Below are 23,120 nucleotides of genomic sequence, written 5' to 3'. Positions count from 1 at the left end.
AAATGTGGTATCTGGCATTGGCAATAGTTAGCATTCATAGACAATAGTACTGTTCATGTTGGCCAGAATGTGTGACATAGCCCTGTTACCAGGAGGCATTGTCAAAGCTAGTTGTGATATTTCTCCCATTATGATTATTCGTGTATGCTTGCACAATTAATTAGCCCTACCAGTATTTGAGGTGGGCTGCACTGCTTTACTGTCAGTCTTTATAGCTTGCTCTAGAATGGTTTAATGATTTACAGCTGAGATACTAGCAGAAACAGTCTGGTTGTGGATGGAGTTTGCATATGGGTGAATTCCATAATTCAAAGGACCATCTGATTTATGGCACTGTAATTAAATTCATAAGATTTAAGACCATGTTCTGTTATTTCCCACAAGTGTGGCAGACACTGTTATCAATACTTGTAATATGTCAAGTTTATTTCTAAGATTTTGCTGGTTTGAGTGGATCATCTCCAAACATTTGTTCTGCTCCCTTTTTTGTTTATTGCTGTGTGGCTGTTGCAGTTTACTGCTATAATGGATACAACATCAGCTACTTCATGACTTCTCTCTTCTGGTTGTTCAACATTAAACAATATTCCAGATTGTTATAACCAGGTCCAACAGGTGTCTGGCTTCCTCAGTGTTTAAACTTTCCCTCCTTTACATATTGTTTTATTTGGACAGCCTAACTTGTTAACATTGAATATAAATTTAAAAGTTAGAAAGTTTTTTTGTAAATATTGTTTGGAATTTGGTCTAATTGTAATTGTTGCTGCTGTTGTTGTCTTCATTACGAAGACTGGTTTCAAACAGCTCTCCACACTAATCTGTCCAGTGAAAGCATTTCACCTCCGCATAACTACTGCAGCCTACATCCATATGAACCTGATTACTTATTTTGAGCCTTGGTCTTCACCTACAATTTTTACCCATCAGAATTCATTCCATTACCGAACTGACTACATCTTGATGTCTAACCTAACCTAACCTAATGATGTATTATATGAACCTCTCCATTCTTTTCATCAAATAGTGTCATAAATTTCTTTTTTCCGTGATCCACTTAAGTGCAGTGTCATTTGTTATTTTATCTACTCACCTGACTTTCAGCATTCGTTCATAGCACATTTCAAAAGCTTTTGTTGCCTTAGCCATTTATTTCCTATGTTTAACTTCATTACAAGGCTACTCTCCAGTCAAATACCTCAGAAAAGACCTTTTTTTTACATTTAAATTTATATTCATTGGTAACAGATTTCTCTTTTTGAGCAGTGCTCTTCTTGCTATTGCCAGTGTTATTTTATCTACATCTACATACTTACTACGCAAGTCACCATACAGTGCATGGCTGAGGGTACCCTGTGCCACTACTATTTGTTTCCTTTCGTGTTCCACTTACAGATAGAGCGAGGGAAAAACGATTGTCTGTATGCCTTCTTATGAGCCCTAAGCTCTCATATCTTATCTCTGTGGTCCTTAGATGAAATGTATGTTGGTGGCAGTATGATCGTTCTGCAGCCATTTTCAAATGTCTGTTCTCTAAATTTTCTCTGTACTAGTGATCCTTGAAAAGGATATTGTCTTTCCTCTGGAGATTTCCCTTTTCATTTCCTGAAGCAATTCCCGCATGTTGTTCAAACCTACTGGTAACAAATCTAGCAGCCCACCTCTGAATTTCTTCAGTGTCTTACTGTAATCCAACCCAGTGTGGATCCTAAATGTTAGAGTGGTACTCAATAACAGGTTGCACTAATGTCCCATACGCAGTATCCTTTACAAATGTACCACACTTTCCTAAAATTCACTCAATAAACGAAAGTCAAGCATTCACATTTCTTACCAAAATCCTCATATGCTCATATTCCACTTTATGTCGCTTTGCAGTGTTACACCCAGATATTTAAACTCCATGATTGTGTCGAGCAGGACACTACTAATGCTGTATCTAAACATTACAGGTTTGTTTGCTCTACTCATCCACATTAACTTACATTTTTCTACATTTTGAGCTATGTGCCATTCAACACATCAGCTAGAAATTTTGTCCAGGTCATCTTGTATCGTCCTACAATCACTCAACTTCAACACTTCCCCTTACACCACAGCATCATCAACAAACAACTGTGGACTGCTGCCCGCTAGATTATTTATGTATACAAAAAATAGTAGCGGTCCTATCACACTTCCATTGCGCACTCCTGATGATACTCTTGTCTCTGATGAAAACTCATCATGAAGGACAACATACTGTGTCCTGTTATGAAGTCTTCGAATCACTCACATATATGATAACCTATTCTGTATGCTCATAACTTTGTTAACAATCTGCAGCGTGGTACGGTGTCAAATGCTTTTCGGAAATCTAGAAATGTGGAATCTGCCTGTTGCCCACCATCCATAGTTCAGAGTATATCACAAGAAGAAGGGCAAGCTGAGTTTCACACAAGCAGTGCTTTCTAAAACTTTACTGATTCATAGATATAAGCATTTTGGTCTCTAGGAAATTTATCATTTGAACTCGGAATAGAATTCTGCAGCAAACTGATGTTAAGGACGTTGGGCTGTAGTTTTGTGGGCCTGTTCTTCTAACCTTCTTATATACAAGAGTCACCTCCACTTATTTCCAGATGCTTGGGACTTTGCATTGGGTGAGAGGGTCACAATAAATGCAAATTAGTAAGGAGTCAGTGCTATAGAATACTCTTTGTAAAACTGAATTGGGTTTCCTGGCGACTTATTTGTTTTCCGCTCTTTCAGATGTTTCTCCACGCTATGAATGCTTATTACTATGTTGCCCATATGGGACTCTATGCATCAAACGACAGTATGTTTGTACAATTCTCCTGCCTGAACAACTTCTCAATTGTGGAATTAAAAACTTTGGCTTTTGTTTTGCTGTCTCAACTGTTACACCAGACTTGTCAATGAGTTACCAAATGGAAACCTTAGAACCGCAAAACAATTTTCGGACTAGAATTTTCTTGGATTCTCGGCCAGATCCTTTCCTATGGTATGGTGCTAGTTGTGTACTGTGTGCATAGATCTGTTCAGAGGCGTATGAATCTCTACTAACTTTTGCCTTTCATTATTTGTGCATTCTCTTTTGAACCAAGATTATAACAGCCTTTGCTTCCTCATCATTTTCCAAATTTCGTTGCTAAACCACAGTGGGTCTTTTCTGTCGTTAATCTACAACTAGGCATACACTTGTCCAGAGCATGATTTACAGTCTATTTAAACTTTGCCCCTAATTCCTCTGTTTACGTCATACTGGAACTAAATGATTTCAATTCACTGTCTAAGTGAGATGCTAACAACTGCTTACCTACTCTTTCTAGCAGAAAAACCCTCTCCTAGCCTTTTTGACTGATTTATCAACTTTGGAGCCATAATTGCTATGATACCTTGATCGCTAATCCCCATCTCTATACTAATGCCATCAATAAGGTCCTCTATATTTCGGCCATCATCATTTATTTTGCTATCCAAATAGCAGAAGTCTACTACTACTTTCATTGCCCCATTTCCTAATCTAGTTCCCTCAACATCACCTGACGTAATTCCTTTGCCTTTGTTTTATGTTCATTGGTATTCATCTTGTAGAACTAACCTCTTTCCAAGACATTAGCCATTCCATTTCATTGCTGCAAATACTCTGCTGTCTCTGACAGAGTTACGTCATCAACTAACCTCAGAATTTTAAGATCTTCTCCCAGAACTTAAATTTACTTTCTGAATTTCTCCTTGGATTCCTTCACAGCTTACTCAGTATTCAGATTGAAGAACTTCTGGAATTGGCAATAATGACGTTTCACTCCGTTCTAAACTACTGCTTCCCCTTCTTGTTCTATGACTCACAACTGCAATCTTGTTGCTGCTCAAGTTCTTTAATACTCCTATAGGCATTATCCATATTTCCTGTAGTCATTCATGTTTCTACAGCTTTGCATTTGTCCTCTGGCCCTACACATTTGACCATTTTGCACTTCCTTTTAATTTAGTTTTCAGATGTCTGTATTCCCTTTTTCCTGCTTCAATTTTATATTTGTTCCCTTGCTCAGCCAAATTCAGTACCTCATGTGTTATTCAGGGATTTCTTCTGGACCATGCTCTTTTTTCTGCGATCCTTTACTGCCTTTGCTGTTTCATCTCTAAAAAATACCCATTTGATTTCAGTCGCATTTCTTTCTTCTTTTTCCATCAGTTGTCGTATAATGCTTCCTTTGAAACTCTGAACAACCCTTGATTTTTTTGGAAAATGGCTAAGCAGGGATGGCTAGAGGACAACTGTAAGGATGTAGAGGCATATATCACTAGGGGTAAGATATATTCTGCCTACAGGAAAATTAAAGAGACATTTGGAGAAATTCTGGGTGATGCGATTGTGACCCTTGTCGTAAAGACATCAAGAGAAGGGTTGAGGTATGGGTAAGAGGAGGTGTGATGTGTCCACAGTGGCATTGGGCAGAATTATGGTGAAATGTGGTGCCAACATGATAACATTAACCCACCTTCACCTGAAATGAGTTTCTGAACTGTGGCCTTTCTTTTTTGCATGTGTCGACACTGCCTTATTGAAGCATCTCAGAACCTGAAGGTGACACAAGGTCTCATGCTTTTGCACCATTACAGAGGAAGGTTTTAGGAACTTTAAAAGCCAAATTTTGAGCTTCTACATCACAATGGAAAAATTGATGGGTTTCAAAAAAGTAACCCTTTAGTTTTGTTGCACAGTTTATTATGCTTATCATAATGTCAGATGGAAATTGATCCAGAGCATCTTGATTGATACAAGCTAATATTTTACTACTGTAGAACCACTGGAACTGTTTATGATAGTCAAGTTGATAAATATTGTGTTGAAAGCTGTGCTACAATAATGGATCACTATGTATTCAATCTTGTATTACTTGGCAGTTTACAAGCTACCAGGCAGTTTACAAGCTACCAGCAGAAATTATCTTAGGGTTCATAAAATAGCTAGGACCACTTGGAATAAAATTATATAGACTTAAATAGGAAATCATTTTGGAGACTGTAATGTTGAATTTCTATCAGACAATAACGAGAAGAGCTGGAGTTGTTGATGTCCAGTTGTGGATGGTTTTCTACAGTGAAATTCCCTATGATAAGGACATAGTGCAACAACCGTTCACAATTTGTATGATTTAGACGTGAAAGCAAACATTAAAAATAATGTATACCAAGCAGCTATGTTTAGATTACAGAAAAAAATATTGTATCACAGAATCATAAAAAATTAAAATTTAACTCTTTCTTGAACATATTTATATGTACAGGGTGGCACACAAAATGTGTTACCATTTGAATATAAACTTTATTGTCAATACAATCTGAAAGGAACATATACTACAATGAAGAGTCATCCATGGAGATTTGTTCTAACTCAGCAAATGCTCAATATGTCCACCATTTCATTTCCTAACTTCCTTCAAGCGAACACTGAAGTTGGTGATTACCCTAAGGCACATGTCTTCCATAGTTTCACTGCAAGCTTGAAGAATAAGTCTTCTGAGCTCCATTAAATCACGTGGACATTTCGGGAAAATTTTTTCCTTTAGGTACCCCCAAAGAAAAAAATCACATGGATTGAGGTCTGGACTATTGGGGGGCCAATTTTGTCCGTCATTGAAGCAACCTGGAAACCTGAGTGAAATGATCCGCATGTCGAAATGCTCGTGTAAAAACTCCAACACAGTGTTTGCAGTATGTGGCCTTGCTCCATCTTGCATGAACCACTGCGTGTTGAAGGGCAAGGCAGTAGCAAGAAGCTGTGGAATGAAGCTATTGCGAAGCATGCTCAAATAACGCTCGCAGTTCACAGTTTCTTCAAAGAAAAAGGGTCCAATAAGTCCGTGATTGGAAATTGCTGCCCACACTGTTATCCTCGGAGCATAATGTTGTCGTTCATGAAGCACTTGTGGGTTTTCAGTGGCTCAGAAGTGTACATTTTGTTTGTTAACCACACCGTCTAAATGAAAATGTGCCTCGTCTGAAAAGCAAACGTTTTTGAGAGTTTCTTCCCTATCCTCCTCCCACTGAGCAAACAGCAGTCTCTGCTGCTTGTGTTCTTCAGAGCTTCTGTGCACAGGTCATCTTGTATGGGTACATATGGAGGTCACTTTCAAGAATGCGTTGAACAGAGCATCTGGATATTCCCAGTTGCACTGCTGCCTTTCTACACGATTTCCCAGGACTCCTCTGTACAGCAACTCATACTGCTTCAATATTCTTCAGCAAACAAACAGGCTTAGGCCGAGGTCGCTTCGCTTCCAATACTGTTCCTTCCTGTACAGATTTATTGTACAACCTGTGGATGGTCTTCTTGTAAGGGACCCACTGTGTGTTAAACTGTTGTCGAAAATGCCTCTGATTCACAACAAGGCTTTTCGTTTCATGAAAACATAACAATTGCTGATCGTTGCTGTGTCGTCAGTCTTCCATTGTCAGCCATTGCTGCTTACTAGTCTCCTAGTGGCAGTATCGTGAATTACACGTCATTCGTAATTCATTTGTTTTTCCAAGCTCTGTTGATACTACTGTAGAAATCTCAGCAGGATATCTAATGTGCACCGTAAATTGTGAAAGAAAAATTGGTAACATATTTTGTGTGCCACCCTGTATTTTGTGTCTTGTTTTTCCCTAAAACAAATTTTTAAAAGTAGACAAGGAAGGACAGGGGATGAAGAACTCCTGAAATTAAGTATTTGTTCTAGGAGAAGAGAACTCTACTTAGTTCAGATGACAATCTGCAATCAAGAGTTGATACTCCAGTACCACAAACATTGTGAAATCCTCCAGTTTAAAAAGTGTTCATTATTGAGCTGTGTAACAAGTGGCATTACCTCGTAAACAAGGCTCTGTTTTTACAAATGTAGATACAGTCAACTATTTTCTTTGAAAAATACAAATGTAACCAACTAAATACTTAGCTGTCAGTAGAAGATGAGCAGCAGCTATTTCATGTAACTAAGGAAGCACCAGCTTGTTTCAGAGCAGGAATTTTCTCTCTGACTTGCTAGGTTAAATTTAGCTGGCATGAGCTCAAGTAGTACTAAGCAGTGTCGTAATAGTTTATTGTTAATGCAGTGTACAGTTAGGTTTCTAAGATATGCTTCCATGTAGTTCAGTGAGCAGACAGTCACTGTTTCTTTTATCTTCCTTTTGCTTTTTACTCTTTTGTCTTTGTCGTCATCCCCCCTCCCCCCTGCATCCTCTCTCCCTTTATTTTTCTCTAGTTCTGAATTCTAGTATTAATTCCTCTTCTTCTCACTCCGTGTTTTTACTATTCATCATCTCTGAACTGAACTGGCATATTACTTTCTTTTGAGTCATCAGTTTTCTGACTAATTTTGCATGGCTCACCCAACCTCTTCATCTCAGAATAGCACCTGTACACTATGTGATCAATTATTTGTTGGATGTATTTCAGTCTTTGTCTTCCTTTAGAGTTTTTACCCTCTACAGCTCCCTCTAGCATCATGGAGCTTATTCCGTCCTGTCTCCACACATGTATCATCTGTCCCTCCTTCTTGACAGTGTTTTCCAGGTTTCCTTTCTTCGCTGGTTCTGTGGAGAACCTCCTAATTCCTTATCTTATCAGCCCATATAATTTTCAACAATCTTCTTTAGTACCACATCGCAAATGTTTCATTTCTCTTCTGTTCTGGTTTTTCCTACGTCCACTATACAACACTGTGCTCCTAATGTACATCCTCTGAAATTTCTTCCTCAAATTAACACCTATGTTTGATACTAGTTGACTTCTTTTGGCCAGGAACAGCCACTTCGCCTGTGGCGGTCTGCTTTTTATGTCCTCCTTGGTTTGTTCATCGTGTGTTATTTTGCTTCCAAGATAGCAGAATTCCTTAACTTTGTTTCAAAATGGTTCAAATGGCTCTGAGCACTATGGGACTTAACATCTATTGTCATCAGTCCCCTAGAACTTAGAACTACTTAAACCTAACTAACCTAAGTACATCACACACATCCATGCCCGTGGCAGGATTCGAACCTGCGACCGTAGCGGTCACGCGATTCCAAACTGAAGCGCTTAGAACCACACGGCCACATCGGCCGGCCCTTAACTTTGTCTATTGCCTATCTTTACTCTTGATCCATATTCTGTACTCATCAGACTGTGTAGTCCATTCAAAAGATCCTGTAATACTTCCTCATCTTCACTAAGTATAGAAATTCTATCAGTGAATCTTATCAGTGATTTCCATTCACCCTGAATTTTAATCCCTCTCTTTATTGTCCGCCCCTCTCCCCTCCCCTGCCCCTCCATTGAACAATGTGGATGAAAGAATGCGTATCTGCCTTGTATCCTTTTTAATCTGAGTACTCGGTCTCCCAGTCTTATTGGTCCCTCTTGACTCTTGTACATATTTTATGTTACTCATCTGTCACTATAGCTTACTTCCATTTTTCTCAGAATTTCAAACATCTTGCACTACTATTGTCAAATGCTTTTTACAGGTTGACAAATCCTGTGAACATGTCTTGATGTTTGATTTTTCATCAGTCTTGCTTCAATTACCAAGTGCAACGTCAGGACTGCCTCTCTGGTGACATTATCTTTCCTAAAGCCACATTGACCATCATCTAACAGATCCTCAGTTTTCTTTGCCATGCTTCTGTATATTATTCTTTGCCAGCTACTTGGATGCATGAACTGTTAAGCTGGTAGTTCTCGTGATCAGTTGTTCTTGCTGTCTTCTGAGTTCTGTGGATGATATTTTTCTGAAAGTCTGATTTTATGTTGCCAGTCTCGTAGATTCAACACAAAAGTTTGAATAGTCATTTGGTTGCCACTTCCCCTGATGCTTTTAGAAATTCTGATGGAATGTTATCTATACCTTCTGCCGTATTTGATCTCAAGTCTTCCAGAGCTCTTTTAATTCTATAGTGGATCCCCTATCATTTCCATATTGATCTGGTTTCTTCTTCTTGTCACATCATTACACAATTCCTCCCCCTCATAGTGGCCTTCAGTGTACTATTTCCACGTATCAGCTCTGCCTTCTGTGCTTAATAGTAGAATTCATGTTGTATTCTTAACGTTGCCACCCTTGTTTTTAATTTAACTGAAGGTTGTTTCGACTTTTTTATGTTCTGAGTTAGTCTTTCAGACGATTATTTCTTTTTTGATTTCTTCACATATTTCCTGCAACTGTTTGAGCTTGGCTTGCCTGCAATTTTTATTTATTTTTGTTCCTTGTGATTTATGTCGCTGTATTCCTGTCTCTCCCTCAACATTTTTGTACTTCCTTGTTTTGTCAGTCAGGTTTACTCGCAGTTACCTTTCTAGTATGTATGTTTGTGATTAACATCTGTGACTGCTCTTGTTAGAAATGTCCACTCTCTACAGCTGAACTGCTTGCCTAGATATTCCTTATCACATTATGCACATCTTTAGCAAACTTCAAACATGTCTCATACTTCAATATCCCACTTCTGTCCACACTGATTCTTCTGTACAATTCTCTTAAACTTCAGTCTATAATATATTGTTACTGAATTGTGATTTGAATCTATATCTGCTCTTGCATAAACCTTACAATCCAATATCTTATTTCAGAATCTCCGTCCGACTTTGATGTTATCCTTCTGAAATCTTCCCAAGCCTCCATGCCTTTTCCAATAAAACCACCTCCTCTTGCGATTCTTGAATGGAGTATTCCTATTACTAGGTGAAATTTATTGCAGAGATCTGTTAGTCTTTCTTCTCTCTCATTCCTGCTTCCAAGCCCATATTCTCCCATAACCCTATGGTCTACTTCTTCCCTTACTATCATGATGATTATTAGATTTTCATTTTCCTTTGCGTACTGGTTTATCCTTGCACTATCCTTATATATTTTCTCTCTTCAGCTTCTGCTTGCTACGTTGCCATGTATACCAGAGCTGTTGCTGCTGGTGTTGGTTTGCTATTGATTCTGATGAGGAGAACTGTTCACACCAACCCACTCTCTACCATGCCTTTCTATTCATAACGAATCCTACTCCTGTTATACCATTTGTTTCCATTGTTGGTATTACCCTATATTTATCTGACCGCAAATCCGTGTATTCTTTCCAGTTCAGTTCACTGACCCCCCCCCCCCCCCCCCCCGCGCAATATCTAGAGCGACCCTTACCATTTCCCTTATTAGATTTTCTAGCTCCCTATGGTGTTCAGACTTCTCACATTCCACTCACTGATTCATAGAACATCATTCTTTTGTTGGTTATTTAAACTTTTTCTCAAGGTCACCTCTCCCATCACAGTCCCCTCTTGGGAATTGGAATAGGGGTCTGATCTGGAAATTTGCCAATAGAGAGATCACTATGACACTTTTTCAGTTACTAGCCACATGTCCTGTGGGTAAACCTTGTCTTTAGTGCTGTGGTTTCCATTGATTTCTGCACCCTCATGGCATTGATCATTTCTGATTGCTCTGTCTTTTAGGAGCAGAGTCCCACTTCAAGTGCAAGGAGAGTGCCCTGAACCTCTGTCTGCTTCTCTGTCCTCTGATAAGGCCTTTGACAGAATGAGGGTGACTTCTTATGCTGGATGTCTTGGGCTGTCATTGCTGATGAGTTTTATTCAAAACTAGCTGACAAACCCAGCATTGCGTGGGTACTATTTTTCCAAATTTCTATTATAAACCAAACGTTATATGTACTCCTGCCGTAGATTCCGTGCGATACTATCCCTGACACTTTCAGTACTCTGAGTGCAGCTGCTTTGGGTGTCTGCAACACGATCTTGTAAACGTCTCTATGGCAATGCCTCATCATAGCTCTATACATAGTAATTGGTTTTGGCCTACAGCTGTTTGCACTTCACATTTGAAATCTATCAAAAGTGCTGCAAGGTGTCAGGGATTTCCTTAAGTTGACTTGACTGTACTAGTGACTTAGTAGTAAAGAATGAATGTATGAAAACTTCATGCATGACACAGCATTTTTTCATGCATCTCATTGTTTATGAAGACATAGCTCCTGAACTATGATAAGTGGGTGCTTCTTACCCAGACAGTGATTTTTGCCTGACAGTTATGGATATTGCGCATTGAGTTTGGTTGAAAATGGCCCTGTGGTTTAGGTGCAAATGTGACACGTATGTACATCCATCAATTTTCATAATATGCATTGATTTAAGCAGTAGCTAGATTTGAACCCGGCACCTGGGATCTTTTGATTATTAACCAAAGACAGTATCCTGGACTACTTGGCTACTTTTAATGTACTGTCTTTGCCCTCCCACTTTCTCTCCTACACCTCCCCCCCCCCTCCCCCACTTTTCTCTTTGTCTCCCCTCACTGTCACAACAAGTGGGTCATCTCATCCCATAGTCTGAGAGACCTGCCTTCCTTTTTAATCTTTCACATTCTAACCTGCTATTAGTTCTGAAAGCTAGGGTTATGCATGTACTTTTATATGTATCTGTCTGCAGTGAAGATATTTCTTTTGAAGGAAAATAAAGGCCAGCAATTTTATCTTATAGTTTTATAGTTATGTAAGTTTAATTTCCCTTTCGATATAATTGACACTATTTACTGTTGCATTATCTAAAAAAAAAATATTCGTAGGTGCTAAGGTTGGTTTGAACACCTCTCACTAATTATGATACATTAGATGATAGGTGGCCCTGATTCTCATCTGACTTGAGGAATAACTGACCCAGACAATTTAATACAGATTCTTATTGATAATGCATTTTGTCATTTTTTTTCACATATAGGTAATTGTCAGAAGTAAAAGTGGTGTTAAACCAGGAACTGAATCCCAAAACTTTGGATTTGTAGTTTGCCACTTTGTACATAAGTCACTAAAGCAGTACTACAGTATTAAACACCTAACCCAGGGCATTGACTCCATTGCAGGTTCTCTCTCTAAAGGTTTCCAGAGGCAACAAAAATTTGATTTTCAATATTTCGTACAGTTATTGATTGTGTTTAAATATGTAAAACACTGTCATAATCTGCCCAGTGGGAACTATAATCTCGTGTTAAACATCTAACACAGTTAGTGAAGTATTACAGTTAGAAACTGTGTATCTTTCTTAAGGCAGTGTAACTCACAGCACACAAATTAGCTGGACTATATCTATCCAGTATTTGAGAATGAAAGCATTTAGTGACTTCCTTCAAACTTAACACACAATTTCAAACTGTGACAAAACTTTATCTCAATGACATTCCCCACTAAATGATGAAAGAAAAAAAAAAGTTTACCACTTACTACACTTTTGCTGTCCATGCAGTAAAACTGCAACATGAGGCTTGAAATTTTAATGTATTACTTCTTTACTACTAACTCAATCACACAATTTGAGAGATATCACATTTTGTTCGTGGGAGTTCGATTCTTTAAAGAATTGGGGGTGGGAGGTTAATTACTTCTTATTAGTGCAGCATGGAGGAGCAGTTTATCACAGTACTTTCTCCCACAAATGTGTTCCTACACTTGTTACGAATTACTCATTGTTCTCCTTAGTGCAATTTGCAATACATGACCCAGGATTAAATTAATGCAAAAGGGCTTCTAGATTGGGAACAACTGGATGTCCCTAGATGATACGAAGTCGGGCTTCCATTACATTTATTATTGGTTTGATTGCAGAGTACCATGACTGAACCTGACCTAGAAGATATTGTAAACCCAAAGCTAGCACAATATTTGCGGGAGAAGAAGACAAGAAAACAAGTAGACTGTTCTGAGACAAAAACTGACATTGAAGAAACAGAGTCACAGGAGCCACTTTCTGAAGATGAAAATTTTATTCCAGAAGAAGAACATACGTGGTAAGCCAGTTTGCTTCAAAATTAAAATCAAACTTTCAGTTTGAGTATTATCTGTAATGACTAAAATTTTACAGTTGCCAGAAAATTCCATTGAAGGTATGCTTCCCAATGGACAGAACAGTTCAAAACACAATAAAATTGGTAAAACACCAAAGGAAAATTGAAGAAATGATAAGAGAGGTCAAAAAGGTAAGAAATGTTTGTAATCTTGACAGTATGTGCTTTGTTCCTAACAAGAATGACCAGATCATTGTGCTGTACGACATTATGTATCACATGTGAAAGATGCACAATGAGTAATTAGTAGATATGTATGTGGTCTTCTTCTGCTTCAGCGATCTCCCATTGAATGTTTTTAGATTGTATTGTGGAAATAGATTATATGATTTCACTAGGAAATTGAAAATTTTTATGACTGTATAATTTTCAGCTCGTAGCCCCTTAGGGAGTCCACATTCTGCATAGCAGAGGTCAGTTTTTTTGTAATGTTAAATTTATGGTAATATTGTTACCAGATACTGATAGGTGGTTTATTAGACACACACACACACACACACACACACACACACACACACACACACACACACAAGGCAAAGTAGGGAGAGAGTACTGTGCATTGGGTTATGTGGCAGATGGTTTAAGGGTGTGGGAACATGCCTACTAGCAGTGGCTGTATCGTGCTTGAGTATGGAGTAGACAGCTGGGAATCACATACTGAGTGTGGTGTGAAGTAGTACTATGTTGTTAGTTAATATTTATTGTTTGAGCACTGCTATGCTCCTCCAGTCATACCATCAATGTTAGTTGCACCTATAGAAGGTTAACAATAATTTCATAATGTCATTAACTAAAGTGAAAATGTAAATGAGAACACATGAACTTAGTCGTTATTGATGGCAGACAATGGACCAACCAGAAACACTCTGAATAAGAAGGTGTCAAACTGTTGCTGTAATTCACTAGGAGTCTTCTACCAGGTATGAGTGAGGCAATGTGGTTCAGAATTATCAAGTGGAATATGAGACTGATAACTATTTATTGCAGTTAATAGTGCCTCAGAAAACATTGTGCAACACGCACTTTGGACAGTATAGTGTAACGAATTATTGAAAATCATTTGTCTCATTGAACAGTGCCTTGGTGAACGGTTATGTGAAGTTTTAACATCTTGTACTACTGTGAATTATTAGGTTGTGTCTTGTGGTGCTCTGATGTAGTTAGCTTCTGCGGAATTTGATTTAATGAATGAACATAATCAGGCTTGTACTTGTGTTTCTTTATTACTGCTAAACACTAGTGAATAAAGATCAAGTGGAATCCTATGTTTTGATAACTTTATTTCATAGCACTGGATTTTTTTCCCACACTGCCATTTGAATTTAGCACAGTTTGTCATTTGCATATCTAGCACAGTTTGTTGTTTCCATGTCAAATCCTGCACCTATATGGAGAAGAAGCCAGTCGGGATGAGATCTGTGAGACAGCTTTAGAAGATGTGAGGTAAGGAAACTAAAATCAGTGACGTTAGGAAAGTGAAAAGACATACACTCAGAAACTTTAGTATTTGATAGAACCTGTCATTTCCGCATTTTGTGAAATCCACTATTTAACAGATAGGTAGGTGAACATTATAATAGTAACCCACCCTTGCCATTATTTTGTGTGTGTGTGTGTGTGTGTGTGTGTGTGTGTGTGTGTGTGTCCAAGCATTGCACTTGGTATCCATAATGGGGAATGGCCAGTAGACTGTGCTTAATGGGTGTGGCAGAAGTGCTAATAGACAGTGGACATTTTGAAATTTAAAATCATGTGTGACCTTTGCCAAACAGTGATGAAAGTGGGAGAAATTTAAAGCAGTGCGTAAAAAGAACAGCGGCATTTAATGACGGTAAAATTTGAAGAACAGTGAATATTTAGTGTTGGTAAGACTGAATAGTGGCAAGAAATAATTTTTGAACTGTCGTTATCGAAACAATGATGATTACTGGTCACTTTGAACATTTAGTTTTGATGACAAATGAACAGAGGACATACTGTAGAAATTGTTTGGTGAACTGGAGTGGCATTAGTTGATGTTTAGTTATACGGCATGTTAGAGTTGTTATGCTGAAACAGTTGCCATTACAAACAGAACTGAAAGTGTGAAGATGTGGACATTGAATGGCATATGCATTTTGAAGTATGGTGATGATGAAGGCATGATACCCATGGCTGACAACGCAGATCGATGATGGCATTGTTGTAATGTCAACTTCAGTGGTGTGCAGAGTGGCAGCTGAGACACCACATCTGACCGTCAGTGGCAGTGGTTACCAGAGTCTGGCAGGTATCTCACAAGGGATGCTGTTTTCAGTGCGTGCGGACTCAACTGTGAGACGGCACGGAGGTGGCAGGTGACTTTGCAGTTGTGAATGTAAGTTGTGCTTACATTATTATTAGAAAAAGAGACTTTTATTATAATTTTATAAGGTAGTTTTTTAATTTAAAATTGTTTTGATTTGTGACTCAGTAAACATGGCTTCTGCTAATGTAAATGTGGATAATGAAGCAATCACTCAAGTGAATGTTAATAATAATGGAAAGAATGATAATGAATTAGTTAATGTCAGTGTGGGTAATGACACCACTATCCAGGTAGATGTTCATAGTGCTGAAAACAGTGACGAGTTATTCAGTAGTGATGAAAGTAATTTACCACCATTAAGTAAATCTCGTGTCGTAGCGTATCATGAGACTGTTGGAGTAAATGGCAAACAAGAAATTGATGACAGTATAAGTCAAGTTGAAGCAACAGGATTATCAAGCAGTGATGGTGAGGTTAGTGTTGGAACATCAGAAGAGTGTAGTCTTTGGAATATTATGTATACACAAAGACAGCTTCAAAAACAAATCAAAGGAATAATATGAGGTTGACTACGAGATTTACTAAAATTGATGAGTGTAATAAAATTTTGTGTAGTAAAATTGACCAAACTAATAATGAATTAAAACAAACTAATGATAATTTGATTAAGGACATTAGACAAACTAATAATGAGTTAAGATGAACTGGAAAGGATCTAGCAAATAAAATTGAAGAGGAAATTGATTGGCTGACCAAAGCTTTTAAGGAATTAAAGAGGAAAGTTAGGGTTAAATTGTCTAAAATTAACGCTGAAATGAAAAGCATGAAGGAAATGTGTAGCATAGAAAATCAAAAGATGGACACCAGAATTGATCAGCTGAACAGTTTGTTGGAGAAAACAGAAGGGGAATTGTAAGCAAGGATTATCTCCAAAAATCAAGTAAAATGATAAGTTTAGTGAACTAACATATAGTGTTGATCCATTAAGGAAAAATAGGAGATAATATTGCTCAGTATTGTTGTAACAGTATAACACATTTCATTGCTGGAATTATCCAAATAAAGAAAAAAGTAGATGACAATATTGGTGAAATAATTTATATCTTAGTGTCATTATAGAGGAGGTGAAGCTATTAAAAAGACAAAAGAAATGGAAGAATCTGTAACTAAAAATATTGAGGTTAGTAAGCAGAAATTAAATCAATATGGTGTTCAAGTTGAAAATAGCTTTAGAAAACTGTTAGAAGCTTGGTATTTTCAGGAAAGCAATCTGATTGGAATAGGAAGCTGTGATGCAGTTGATGACAGCTTTTTTGTGGGTATGTGAGTTCCATCAGTTTTCAACAAGGGTAAAGCATGGGATGACAAAGGAAAATGGCTGTGTCATTAGTAGGTTGGAAAGTCAAGCATTATCATGTGGAATGAGAATGGTTTCTTCCTGTAGAATATATGATGAATTTGCAAGTGCTGTCCTTTAACAGTATTGGTCGAACACTGTGCAAAGTAGCGTACACAGTGTCATTTTAATTGAATGAAGTATTATTGACAGTGGGTGTCAAAGTTATAAAGAATTCTTTCAAAATTATTGGTAGTGGAATTTACGTTTCGGTGATCCTCTGAAGGAAAGGGATTCAATTTCTGTTGTGTGGGTCAGCTAACCTAAGAAAAGAATATTAGAATTCTGAAACATTGTGTTGACGATATGTTGCTTGCTCTTGAACAGCTGGTTTCATTGTCTGGCATAAGTCTATATAAAGGAGGGAGAGGTAATGGATGGAGATGGAATAACCAAGACAATAGACAAAGAGACATCTGATGATGATGTTTGGTTTGTGGGGCGCTCAACTGCGTGGTTATCAGCGCCCGTACAATTATCCAATCTTTGCTCAGTCCAATTTCGCCACTTTCCTGGATGATGATGAAATGATGAGGACAACACAAACACCCAGTCATCTCGAGGCAGGTGAAAATCCCTGACCCCGCCGGGAATCGAACCCGGGACCCCGTGCTCGGGAAGCGAGAACGCTACCGCGAGACCACGAGCGGCGGACAAAGAGACATCTGTAGGTAAAATTATAGGGACCCACCTTCTAGAGGCATAGGTGGATGGAAACATGGAAGATTCCACAATAATAACAGACAATATCAAAGAGAGGCAAGAGATGGCATAGAAAGGATAAGGCCAGATTCGGAGAATGAAGTTTCTGTGATAAATGAAGAGCTGTATTTGAAGTTAATGGGGGAAGTGATATTCCAGAATTGCCAGTGAAAGGGATGAGAATTATTAGAGCCATTGGTGCTAAAAGTAAGTTAGTAAAGAGCCAAGTGATGTTTGCTAATTGAGATTAAAGGTAGAAGAATTAGTGTGAATGTAATGATCATTCCTGGATTGTGCGTCAAATTAATTTTGGGGATAAATTGGTTAATGGAGACTTTTGCTGTGTTAGATTTAGCAAGAGGAATTGTTAAGATAGGTATAGGTAGAGAGGAAGATGAGTTGTTATTTATGGGATGTTTGATCCCGAAGGATAAACAGAGTGAGGTTCGTATTAAAGAACTAAAAGTTAATGATTACTGTGAGGAAATTGGAAATGGAAAATAGAAGTTGTAGATGGCACAAATTGAGAAGCTGGGGAGGCAATGACTTGTACCCTGTTTAGTGAGGAAAAACTGTTGCAAAATAATATAGATAAGAATAGTGGACATGATGCTTGTAGGTTGATGAGATGTCTTAATGACGTCTTGAGAAAATGTTGATGGCATAATTAGTGACAGAGTAGTGCACGTGGAAAGTATGAGATTTGATAGAAGAGAATCACTAAGGAGGTTGTTGAGGAAACATGTAAAAGTATTTTGAGATCCTGATCTAAGGAGGGACTATGTCGTCTGATTCAAAGTAAATAGTAAGTAATTTAAATTGAGACCTATAGCAAAACAGGAAGTGATAGAAAAAGCACAAATTCAATATCTCAGCCCATTAGTTGTGGTCTTAAAGAAAGAATGATCTGTAAGAATGATCCTGGATGTGAAAGCATTAAACAAAACTCTTATTCCACAAATGAATAGTTTATAAATATTGGAGGAGCAGTTTCAAAGATCAAATAATATTCAGATTATTAGTAGTATTGATCTGATGGACAGTTTCTGGCAGATACTTTTGGCTGAAGAATGTTAAAATATACAGCTTTTGTTTACATGGCTCAGTGTTATGATTTTAATGTGGTACCCTTTGGTCTAAATATTTCTGTATCAGCTTTTGTCAGAGTGTTAGATGGTGTACTATGAGAGGAATTACTATCGAAGGTGACATGTTGCATGGATGATGTACTGATTCCAGTGAATGGTTGGAAAGAACATAGTGGAGTTTTGGATCAGGTGTGGAGTAATAATATCAAAGTTAACATTAAAAAATTGGAATTTAGATGAAAAGAAATTAAATTTTTGGGACGTATCATTTCAGCAAATGGTATTAGGCTGAATTCTGAAAACATATAAGCAATTAAGAAGGTACTAGAACCCAGAAATAAAAAAATAGGTTAAAACTTTTCCTTGGATTATGTAATTTTTATAGAAAATTTGCAAATAATCAGGCTACGAATGCACAGGCTTTCTATATCTACATCTATACTCTGCAAACCACCGTGAGTTGCATGGTGGAGGGTGTGTCCCATTGTACCAGTTTTTAGGGTTTCTTCCTGTTCCATTCACATATTGAGTGCTGCAAGAATGATTGTTCGATGAGGTTTTGGTATTGCAGCTGGATCATGTTGACTTCTTACCACAATATTTTGGCTGGCAATCGTCAAGCCATCTTCAGGTAAATGTACGTCACTGGAGACTGCAAGTTTCCGGCAGTCTGCTTTGTAGCAAAAATTGGCCCAGAAACGCATGCACATTGGCGACCATCAAGGAGTGTCCTGTATCGAAATCCGTGCCCCCTGAAAATACTGTTCTATCTGTAGCGTACAGGCACATGCGTAAAGGTGAAAACTGCATGTCCGTCCTGCTGGAATTCATGCTCGCGTCGCTAGAAACCAGACATCAGATGTCACCAGGCATATCATTATGAATAAACTGTCTTCTCTCAGAACAAATTAGAGAGATCACCGGGTCCCAAGCCTCGTCCAGTTGAAAACTGCCGTCACAATTTATAAGATCCAGCGGATAAGGGGAATGACACAGTGCTGTTGCCACGTGAGGTTTATGAACAGAAGATTTATAACTTGCTGAGTGAACCAATGTGTTGGAAGATTGACAAAGACCCCACAGTGAAAGTGGAAAGGAAAATATAAGCACTGCTGAATTATTCTTCTATTCCGCAAGAAGTAGCCAAAAGACTTAAGACCTTGCCTCCCAGGTTATATGGTCTTCCGAAGATCCATAAAAAAGAGGTTCTGTCAGTAATATTGGTGCCCACACGTATGATTTGGCGATGCATTTCTACTTAGACCTTTTGTGAGGAAGTGTGTGCATCATGTTTGCAACTCAGCTGTCTTTATCAATAGACTGAAGTCACTTCGACTTGGTGAAACTGACTTTTTAGTGAGCATCTCACTTTTCACTAAGGTTCATCTTATGGACTCTTTGTCACTCATCAGCAGTAAATTCACAGCCGATATAACAGCACTTTTCCATGCTGTCCTTTCCTGAGCCTACTTTTTATTTAACGACGAATGTTTTGAGCAGACTGACAGTGTTGCCATGGGCAGTCCTCTCTCACCTTTGGTAGCAAACTTTTTTATGGAAGACTTTGAGGAAAGAGCGCTTGACTCGGCAAACTTAAACTGAGAGTCTTCTGGCGATATGCAGATGACAATTTTATAGTGTGGTAAAGAAGAACTGTCATGTTTCTTGTAACATCTGAATGCAATCCACAAGAACATCCAGTTTACGATGGAAATAGAGAAGGATGGTTGCTTGCTGTTTTTGGACGTCTTGGTTACTAGGAGAGTGGATGTGTCATTAGGGCATTCTGCCTACTGTAAACCTACACATACAGACCTTTCCCTGCAAGTGTCGAGTTGCCATCACCCTTCACAAACTACAGACGTCCTTAGAACGTTGGTCTACTGAGATCATGTTGTTTCTGATGGAGACAGCCTTACAGAGGAGCTAGAACATCTACAGTTGGTGTTCAGAGGTAATGGTTACTCTCCACATCAAATTAGCACAGCACTAAGAAGGAAGAAACATGATCACCCACAACATCAAGGAAATAAGGAGCTATTCAAGTCCAGGGCATTCCTTCCATACCTCGGCAACCTTTCTTCTAAAGTAGATGGGACCCTAAGAAAACATCAAGTTAAAGTAATGTTCCGGCTGCCGTTGAAGTCTAATTCCCTTCTCGGTTCGATAAAAGTTGATCGGAGTCTGTGGAAGGCTGGTTCAAAATGATTCAAATGGCTCTGAGCACTGTGGGACTTAACTTCTGAAGTCATCAGTCCCCTAGAACTTAAGAACTACTTAAACCTAACTAACCTAAGGATATCACACACATCCATGCCCGAGGCAGGATTCGAACCTGCGACTGTAGCGGTCACGCGATTCTGGACTGAAGCGCCTAGAACCACTTGGCCACACCGGCCGGCTGTGGAAGGTTGGGATCTACAAAATTCCTTGCCAGTGTGGCAAAGCTTACAGTGGTCAGAGGAAACACACAGTACATGAAAGTTGCGTTGAACCATACTCGCCTTTCGCAGCCCAGTAAGTAGCTGAGCTTGTATTACCACAGGGCACGCTATGGATTTTTCTGCCACAAAAATCTTGGCCCCAGCAAGAACTTTTTGGCAGTAAGTAATTAAAGAATCTGTGCAAATACGCCTAGCATGAAATCTTATGTATCGTGACGGCGGTTTTCAACTGGACGGGGCTTGGGACCAGGTGATCTTTCTAATTTCTTCTGAGAGAAGACAGTTTATTCATAATGAAACCTCTAGTGATATCTGACGTCAGGTTTTTAGTGATGTAAGCGTGCATTCTGACAGAGGGCAGAGATGTTTCTGCACAAATTTTTGCTATAAAACCGACACTGGGAACTTGCAGTCTCTGAAGATTGACACTCACCTGAAGATGGCTGGATGATTGCCAGCTGAAATATTGTGGCAAGAAGTCAGCATGATCCGGATGCAATCCCGAAACCTCGTTGAACATCCAGTATGCCGGAATAACTTCAAGAATCACAGGAAGAATGATTGATTGAATGCCTTTGTGTGTGCAGTAATTATTCTAATCGTATCGCCACAATCCCTGTGTGAGCGCTATGTAGGAGGTTGTAATTTATCCCTAGAGTAATCATTTAAAGCTGGTTCCTGAAACTTAGTTAATAGACTTTCTCAGGATAGTTTACGTCTGTCTTCAATAGTCTGGCATTTAATTTGCTTTATTATCTCTATGATATTTCCCCATTCATTAAACAAACATGACCATTCTTGCTACCCTTCTCTGTATACGTTCAATATCCCCTGTTAGTCTCATCTGGTATGGGACCCAAGCATGTGAGCAATATTCCAGGATGTCTCGTGTGAGTGATTTGTAAGCAATCTCTTTATTAGACTAATTACACTTCCCCAGTATTTTACCAATAAACCAAGTCTACCACCTGCACTACCCATGACTGAGCCTATGTGATCATTCCTTTTCGTATCCGTACAGTGTGTTACACCCAGATATTTGTATGAGTTGACCAATTCCAATGATGACTCATTGATATAGTCATAGGATACTACATTTTTTTCATTTTGTGAAGTACAAAATTTTACATTTCTGAACATTTATAGGAAGTTTCCAATCTCTGCACCACGTTGAAATATTAGCAACATCTGACTGAACATTTACGCAGCTTCTTTCAGATAGTACTTCATTATAGTTAACTGCATCATCTGCAAAAAGCCTGACTTCACTATTAATATTGTCTGCAAGGTTATTAACCCTTAACTACTATCGACCATCTCTCAGACCACTACTAATTTATGTGTCGAGATATTTCTCACACCCCTGCAAAGCCAAATGGACTCTTCCATGTACCTTCCTATTGGCTGTCAAGCTACACGTGCCAGCATTCTTGCATTGTTGCTGCTCTTTGTTTCGTAATAATTAGCCTTGAGAGGTCTCACAGATGTACCATAGTGTTTGCATGCCGCGTTTTTATTGCATGCTACTGTTTCTCCATGGCGGGGAAAGCTGGGCCTTCTGTGCAACGTGAGTTATGTGAGACAGATGTCTTCACTTGCAAGATGAGCCGAGCCTCAGACACTGAAAGAAGAATTCGAAAATCGAAAAACGTGCACCTTTTGCCCTCCTCGTCTGAAGAGGAAAACAAGGTATCCATGTCAACAGCATGGTGTTCCGATTTGTTTGGAGTGTTCCAGGAAGGTCTGCGTGAAGTGTTTGCAGGTGGAAACTGACTAATGTATGATTCAGTGGCACATGAGAACAAGTATGTAGTTTTTACTTGTAATTTTAGAAGTAAAATGGTGCCAAAGTTTCTCCATTCATAGACTTATGGACTGAAATATTCGCCTACATTGCAAAGTGAGTCGTAAACTGAAAGCTGACTTCGCACACAATTTATCGTAAGTCATGTCGGATTTTTCCACCTAGTTATATTGCCAATTTGTAATATAATCCCTCTGATGAAAATCTGTGTGTGAGTAGAGAGCTAACTATTTGCTGTTACTTTCGTAACTCAAAATAAAAATATACTGCAGATTTCGCTTTGTTTTAATTGTCGAAGTGTTTAAAATACCACAGTGTTAAAAACAAATTTCTACAAAAGCCACCTCTAAGAAGTGTAATGAATGACTGGAATTCAAGAAACTATATATATTCAGCAAAATTCTGGTTTGATATATAAAATAGAAACATGCGGTCTGAGAGACCCCTCCATAGTAATTGTATTCCTGTGAATGACCATAGTAGTTAAGGGTTAATATACAATATGAACAGCAAGGGTCTCAACACACTTCCGTGGA

At 38.5% G+C, this 23,120-nt stretch overlaps 1 protein-coding gene across 4 annotated transcripts in view; it reads left to right on the top strand.

The window, feature by feature from the left end:
* LOC126162965 (uncharacterized) overlaps positions 1 to 23,120 on the top strand; it is a 157,402-nt gene that overhangs the window by 10,212 nt on the left and 124,070 nt on the right. For all 4 annotated transcript variants that reach the window (XM_049919802.1, XM_049919803.1, XM_049919805.1 and 1 more), the window contains exons 2-3: positions 12,625 to 12,806; positions 12,881 to 12,995. In XM_049919802.1, the coding sequence (XP_049775759.1) occupies positions 12,625 to 12,806; positions 12,881 to 12,995 (297 nt within the window). The remainder of the gene's footprint in view (positions 1 to 12,624; positions 12,807 to 12,880; positions 12,996 to 23,120) is intronic.

The sequence above is a fragment of the Schistocerca cancellata genome, chromosome 2, assembly GCF_023864275.1.
Source record: "Schistocerca cancellata isolate TAMUIC-IGC-003103 chromosome 2, iqSchCanc2.1, whole genome shotgun sequence".
Taxonomy (NCBI): domain Eukaryota; kingdom Metazoa; phylum Arthropoda; class Insecta; order Orthoptera; family Acrididae; genus Schistocerca; species Schistocerca cancellata.
The sequence above is the reverse complement of the archived record's forward strand: the minus strand, read 5'-3'. Positions and strand labels throughout refer to the sequence as shown.